This window comes from Bombyx mandarina, chromosome 18 (genome assembly GCF_030267445.1).
Source record: "Bombyx mandarina strain Sakado chromosome 18, ASM3026744v2".
NCBI classification, from domain to species: domain Eukaryota; kingdom Metazoa; phylum Arthropoda; class Insecta; order Lepidoptera; family Bombycidae; genus Bombyx; species Bombyx mandarina.
In genome coordinates, this window is record NC_143224.1 from 879,951 (window position 1) to 887,685 (window position 7,735).

A 7,735-nucleotide genomic window follows, 5' to 3' on the forward strand; every position below is an offset into this window, starting at 1 on the left:
TTCTTCACTACTGTGTGCGTACACCTTATCATTTTCTTTGTTGTAGCTCTCTTCTACGGTAAAATTTTTTTAATCCGAGAAAAGAATTTCCCGATATTTTTTTCCCGCGTACCGCTTCAACAAAGCGCGGCATCTCTTCAGTCTCAGGTCCATTAGACGAGCATTCAAACGATGTCCTGTTTTTCTTCGATATGCCCGAAGCCCTAAGTCTTCATTTAACACCCTTTTCACCGTGGTTCTGCTTAATCCCATCTGAAGGGCCAACAGTTTCTACTTACGTTTGGGATTTCTTTGAATTCGCGCCTTCACAGCTTTTATCACTGCTGGAGTCCTAACAGACTGAGGGCGACCACTTCTTGACCTGTCATCTACACTAGAGTCTTCATTGTATCGTTTGATGGTACGATAAACGAATCTTTTGGTTATTTTCAAATTTTTCAGTATGTTAAAAATTAGAATTGGCGCGTAACCGCAACGATCCAACGCAATAACTGCAACACGGTCTTCTTTAAGCGTCCAACTCCATATTTAAAAATGAGTAAAATTCTAAAAGTATACATTTTTATTTTCATGAACAATTCGAAATTCGAATTCAATAAACTTTTTTGTGGCCAGCATTCTAAAAGAAAAGTTTTTACTGTGTGACAATACTTATGACCTGACTAGGTATATATATTTGGGTACATAATTCTCTAAAATAAATAATTTTAAGTGTAAAAGTATTCCACGATAATATACACACTCGTGAGTAACACAGGACGGATATTGTAAATTATGTCGGTTGTTAAAATACAAAGATTATGTTAATTCTCAAGCGCGAGTAAAATTATAAGCGAATACTCGTAATATCTAGTAAAATAATTATCGCCTCTTATCTTGCTCACTTTCACGGACAATTGTAGTGTAATGTTGTAGAAAGTTTTTTGTGGAATTCTTGCGAATGAAACAGGTTTTAGTACGCAACAAGCCAGGATTTATTATATACTTTTTTAACTGGTGTAGTGGTAGGCAGCGGCTTGGCTTTGCCCCTGGCATTGCTGAAGTCCATGGGCGACGCTAACCACTCACCATCAGGTGGGCCGTATGCTAGTCTGCCTACAAAGGCAATAAAAAAAAAAGGTGTAACACGCGTACACGAGAACTTCTTGAATATCATAAGTCAAATCAAACTGATCATGATGGAAGAAGTTAACCTTTCTTTGTTCTAGTTTTTTTTTAATTTTTTTTTATTGCTTAGATGGGTGAACGACCTCACAGCCCACCTGATGTTAAGTGGTTACTGGAGCCCATAGACATTTACGACGTAAATGCGCCACCCACCTTGAGATATAAGTTCTAAGATCTCAAGTATAGTTACAACGGCTGCCCCACCCTTCATATAGAAACGCATTACTGCTTCACGGCAGAAATAGACAGGGTGGTGGTGCCTACCCGCGCGGACTCACAAGAGCTCTTGCCACCAGTAAGATACTCCTATAATATCATAAGTCAAATCAAACTGATCATGATAGTAGAAGTTATCCTTTCTTTGGTCTAATTGCTGTTAGAGTTAATTTTTCAATGTAACATTTGGATATCATTCTTTTTAGATTATCACTTACAAATATATTATATGTATGTTAGGCTTATAAAATAATACAGTTTGTCTATAGGTGGCTCTGAAGGTAACGAAGACATTCGATTTATGTTCGTTCGCAATGTAACCCTTTTTTTAGTTTACATAATTGTTTTAGAGGTCTTCGCCTTTGTGCTTATATTTATTTTATTATTTTTTGTTTTACATTACTGGTCATGCGTTTAGTATTTTCCCTTTACGATATCATACATTTTCGAAATGACATTCCTTTTTTTTGAAGTGAAACTTCTTTAGAATTGTTGTGATTTCAAACTCGATGAAACGAAAAAATAAGTCCATAGAGACACAAACACATAAATGTATAGGATTCAGCCGCCGAGAGAATGAGATAGAACACATTATATGTTAAGTTAAAATATCAATTCACAGAGGGCGCTACCTCATTCTACAAAAGATAATTTACAATTATTTACTAATGACAAAATTTTACATAATATACTTAGACATTTAGGACAATTGTATTTAAATTTTTGAAGGTTTCACTTCTACCACGTTTGAATTGCACACTTAAGATATAAGTTCTATGGTCTCAGTATAGTTACAACGGAATATTATAAACTATAAACGCAAAAGATTTTTTAGAATGTATGTTAAGTGTTTGTTACTATTACGTTGGTAAGAATAACGCTATCTATCCCTGAATAGCCGAAACGAATATCAAAGGAACTCGTAACATCTAGAACGCTCAAGAAATACAACGACATCTATTGTTGGATAACGGAAACGCACGTCGAAGGTACTCGACTTGTGAGAGGAGTGTTCTCGATAATTCTAGGGATGTCGTATCGACTATAAAATTGTTGCAGAGATGGCACGAGTCAGTTAGTAATCGGAACTACTCGAAGCGAAACAGCGAACGGATCACCTGAAGCGAAGCGGAAGAAGTGAATTGAGAATTTTCAAGTGTTTGTTGAGTCTTTTAAGTGTACTAAGCGTTAAATACAGCTTTGTTTGATACTTCGGTAGAATTGTTATTTATCCCGAACCCCAGCGCGTAACATTACTCTTTTACGCTAAAACTATTGAATGGATTTTGAAGAAACTTTACAATAATATAGCTGACACATCAGAATAACACATAGGCTATAATTTATAGAGATACAGTGTGAATTATCCAAATTATAACGATAGGTATCAAGTAAGAAGGAAAAAATCTGCCACCTGCGAGCAAGTTTTGGCGTGCGCTGCAAAAACTGTTGGAGTTACACCTCTCAATGCGTGAGAGCTCGATCTCAACACTACATTTTTTTAATTACATTTCTAAGAACCGTGAGCAGTCATTATTCTGCTCTTGTCTAATGTGAACAAATTAAAAAATAAATGTAAGACTTTCGGGACAGTCAAGTGTCACAACAGTAGTTCAGGAGGAGTCGGCTCTGGAGGATCTGATCGGTCACAACTCGCAACTCATCAACTTTAACGTGCTTTTAAAATTTGAGCTTTTCACATTAAGTATATTATGGAAAAGAGAATTTTTTATCTTAAATAAACTTACAAAAAAGGCCGTGACAGCATGTTATTTATTATATCTACCTCTTAGTTATAACCAACCCATTATCGCCAAAATAGTGAACCATGAATATAAGATTTTAGATTAGATTTTTTGTTTGTTACTATCTTTTTATTGTGTTTGTTACTGTCAGGACCAAATTTGTACAAAAGAAAATTCAATAAGATCAATAACAAATTACAGTTCCCGAAGCGAAGCGAGAGTGGGTCGCTAGTCTATACTTCTATACTAATATTATAAAGAAGAAAGATTTGTTTGTTTGTTTGTATTGAATAGGCTCCGAATCTACTGAACCGATTTGAAAAATTCTTTCACTGTTCGGAAGCTACACTATTCCCGAGTGACATAGGCTATAATATTTTTGGATAAAAATTAGGAATTCTTATTAAAACTTCAATAATGTAACCCAAGGTGTATAAAAATTACCTAAAATATTCTTAACATCGCGTGCCCTGCGAAAACTATTGATGATAGAATAAACAATGTAGGCACTACGACTTTGTAGAACTATTATAGTTATGCCGCAATAAGTGTTATTTATTTAAAAAAATAAAACAACGTCGTTGAAATTTTTGTTAAAGACCCGAGTGGAGCCGGAGCGAGCCGCTAGTTATATATAATCGCGTTCGTACATAATATGGTTATTTTGAATTGTGTTTATGAATTGTTCTTACCAATCCGTCTTGTAATTGCGTAAGCACATAACAATATGAATTTGTTAATTATACGTGAAGATAATGTTACATAAAAAAGCAACGGCTTATATTAACTCAATTAAAAAATATAATGTTGAAATAAACAATTTTATCGGTTGAAAATAATAAAATTCAAATTAAATTCAAGCGATAAACTAATATCGTAAATAAAAAACATTATTTTACATGGAAATTAAGCTAATGCATGAGCACACATTGCCTAATTACCTCTTTTACTTGCTAATTATCTGTTTTAGTACTATAGGCGTGTGGCAAAATAAATAGTTAACAAAATAAATACTGTATTATTTTATTGATTGCTTTCTTTGAGGAGATTCTTTTTTTATCGCTTAAGGGTGGACGAGATCACAGCCCACCTGGTGTTAAGTGGTTACTGGTACCCATAGACATCTACGACGTAAATGCGCCACCCACCTTGAGATATAAGTTCTAAGGTCTCAGTATAGTTACAACGACTGCCCCACCCTTTAAACCGAAACGCATTACTGCTTCACGGCGGAAATAGGCAGGGCGGTGGCACTTACTCGCGTGGACTCACAAGAGGTCCTACCACCAGTTAATTGTATTGAAGCTCAACGCGATATTGAGGTCTTTTATAACGTTTTTGTGATTGTTAGTATATAGATAACGCAGTCAAATCCCACCTGATGCTAATTGGCTACCATCGTTCACGTTCAGATTTTTTTTTGTAGGCAAACGAGCATACGGCCCACCTTATGGTAAGTGGTCACCGTCACTCATGGATGTCAGCAATGCCAGGGGCAAAGCCATGCCGCCGCCTACCATTAAGTACTCTCCGCAAGCCACGTTTGAAGAAGGACATGTCATAGCGCGAGATATGCCGTGATCTCAATACTCTCTCTCCTTATAGGCCTGGTTTTGGTGGTTCATGATAAATCTTGGAGGTAGAACGTATTATAAGCTCACGCGTGTAGGCCACGATTCTAGTATTGATCAGTCACATTTTTCTGCTGAATAGATAACAAGAGTTCGCATAGTCGAAATTTCACCTTCAAGTCTCCCGTTGGGTAGCTTGACTTTATGTGATTATCTTATCCAGAAGACGTCGTGGCCTAAAGACTAAGACGTCCAGTCTACTCCTATAAAGGGATGTGATTATTTCTGCCGTGAAGCAGTAATGCGTTTCAGTCTGAAGGGTAGGGCAGCCGTTGTAACTGTACTGAGACCTTAGAACTTATATCTCAAGGTGGGTGGCGCATTTACGTAGTAGATGTGTATGGGCTCCAGTAACCACTTAACACCAGGTGGGCTGTGAGCTCGTCCACACATCTAAGCAATAAAAAAAAAAGATTATGCCAATATGCAAAGTCCGTAGATACCAATTTTCTTAATGAAATACGTACTAAAAAAAGTCGTGTGATCCGCAAATGCTGGTAATTATAATATTATACAATTGAGAGAAGGACCTCAATTCTCAAGGTCATTTATGTTGTCATATTTATGGGCTTCGGTAAACACTCCAGCAGTGCTTCGAATCTTCACAAGTAGAGATGATGTGGATAGCTTTAAGCACTATGTAACTAAGCCGTGAATGTTTATATTTTATTTTTGTTGTTGTAGCGTATAATGTGGTGTAAAGTGAAGGGACCACATAAATATTCACGAAAATTTCATTTCTGATTTCACCAATGTTGTCGGTTTCGACAGTGACATTGACTGATTACATTATTTTTATTATAATTAGATAGAATCAAATGATCCAATTAATTTACAAAAAAAAATACTTGTAGGAATGTTGTTTGTGATCGCTTTTTTATAATCAATTAGATAGTTTGATAACAAACTTCTAAACCTCTATTAAAATATCTATCTATACATTTAACACGAAACATTGAGAATTTTTACAATTAAATAGGAAAATTATGTTTTCTTTGGTTTCCCTTAGTCCTAGATAAAATTAAAAGTAATTTTACGGTTAAATCTCGATTTTACCATTAATTTTTTATTGCTTATATTGGTGGACGAGTTGACGGCCCACCTGGTGTTAAGTGGTTATTGGAGCCGATAGGCATCCTACACCGTAAATGCCACCACCCACCTTGAGAAGTGATTTTTTTAATTTTTTTTTGCCTTTGTTTGTTGTAAGGTTTCACTTTTGGCAGTACATGCTGACGATTTAAATACTTTTACAGCTGTCAATATCTTGCTCCGTGACCACGTAAGCTGAACAGACTTCGAATCATCGGAAATATTAAAATGATGACCGCCAGCGCGACATTGTACCGAAAAACTGGTGTTAATTATCTATCTATCTATATAAATATATATAAATGAATTGCTGTTCGTTAGTCTCGCTAAAACTCGAGAACGGCTGGACCGATTTGGCTAATTTTGGTCTTAAATTATTTGTGAAAGTCCAGAAAAGGTTTAAAAGGTAGATAAATATGAAAATGCACGGAAATAATTAAAAATAACAATTTTGTTTTTCCTTTGATGTGTCCCCCGTCGGACGGATTTCTTTTGTTTGATTTAATTTTATTTTATACAAAATTTTAATCTTTTATTTATCAATTGAGGCACTACGAAGTCTGCCGGGTCAGCTAGTCAAAAATAAGAATACTTTGGAGATAAGATTTGTCAAAGCCTCCGTAATAGATAGATGGTCAAGAATTCCATGTGACTAAGAGATGTATGGAAATGGTAGTGCAAGGTAGACAAGGAAGAGGTCGACCGAAGAAGACATGAATGGAGTGTGCGAATGACGATATGAGAGAGAGAGGAGTGAGTATTGAGATGACGGCTGATAGAAGAGAATGGAAGAGAAAATTTAGCTGTGCCGACCCCACCCAGTGGGATAAGGTGGAGAAAAAGAAGAAGAGTCAAGAATTTCATGTTTTGGTAACCTTTTTTTTTAAATAAATACTGGCGGGATCAAATTACGCACAGTCATCTGGCCTCGATTTAAGATTCCGTGTGTTATCGGTAACAGAGACTGATAAACATATTTATATACGTTTTTAAATATATACATGTATAGATAATAAACAGTCAGATATAGAACAAACAAATTTGTTCATAACACAATGTTTGCCCGATGTGAGAATCGAATCCACGACCCTCGGCGCAATAGTTAGGGCTGCTAACTACAGCACCACCAAGTCAGTCAACTTTAAAGACAACTTAGACACGTTTTGTTTGATTTCCGCAGAAGAAAATTACACTGTGCCAGTCACTCTTTTCAAAATTGCTGTATTAGTATGAAAATACAATTTATTTTTTATATTAGCAAAAAGAAAAACTTACTAACCGGAGTACGGTATCCCATTAACTTTGAATCTAATTCGACTCATGTCTGCGTAGAAGCCGACTCACAATTATACTGACACAACTCGTCTTATTAGTTGAATGAAAGCGTTCAATGTTGTAAACACACGCTGTGTTAAAACAATTAGTAAAGCTGCGTTTTGAAATGCCGAAGAGTCAAATTTTTTTTAAGCTAATAACGTCTCATTCTGATGAATTGACATCGACACTGCCAACATAAATAGCTACATGTTTTGTATGTGTCTTCCCGGGAGCCGTGACACAGGTGAAAGATTATTGTGCTAATGACAAACTCTAGATAATTTATGAATTTTACACATTACTCTCATAAAATATGTGACAATTTCGTTTTTTTTTTATTGCTCAGATGGGTGAACGAGCTCACAGCCACCTGGTGTTAAGTGGTAGCTGGAGCCCATAGACATCTACAACGTAAATGCGCCACGCATCTTGAGATATAAGTTCTAAGGTCTCAGTATAGTCACAACGGCTGCTCGCCCCACCCTTCAAACCGAAACGCTTTACTGCTTCACGGCAGAAATAGGCAGGGTGGTGGTACCTACCCGCGCGGATTCACAAGAGGTCCTA

General features: G+C 36.2%; 1 protein-coding gene across 1 annotated transcript in view; it reads right to left on the reverse strand.

The window, feature by feature from the left end:
* The window catches only part of LOC114250053 (uncharacterized), a 29,507-nt gene extending 22,299 nt beyond the window's left edge, over positions 1–7,208 (reverse strand). The window contains exon 1 of the mRNA XM_089734570.1: positions 7,131–7,208. Within this exon, the coding sequence (XP_089590696.1) occupies positions 7,131–7,173 (43 nt within the window). The 5' untranslated portion in view covers positions 7,174–7,208. The remainder of the gene's footprint in view (positions 1–7,130) is intronic.
* Positions 7,209–7,735: the final 527 nt, after the last annotated feature.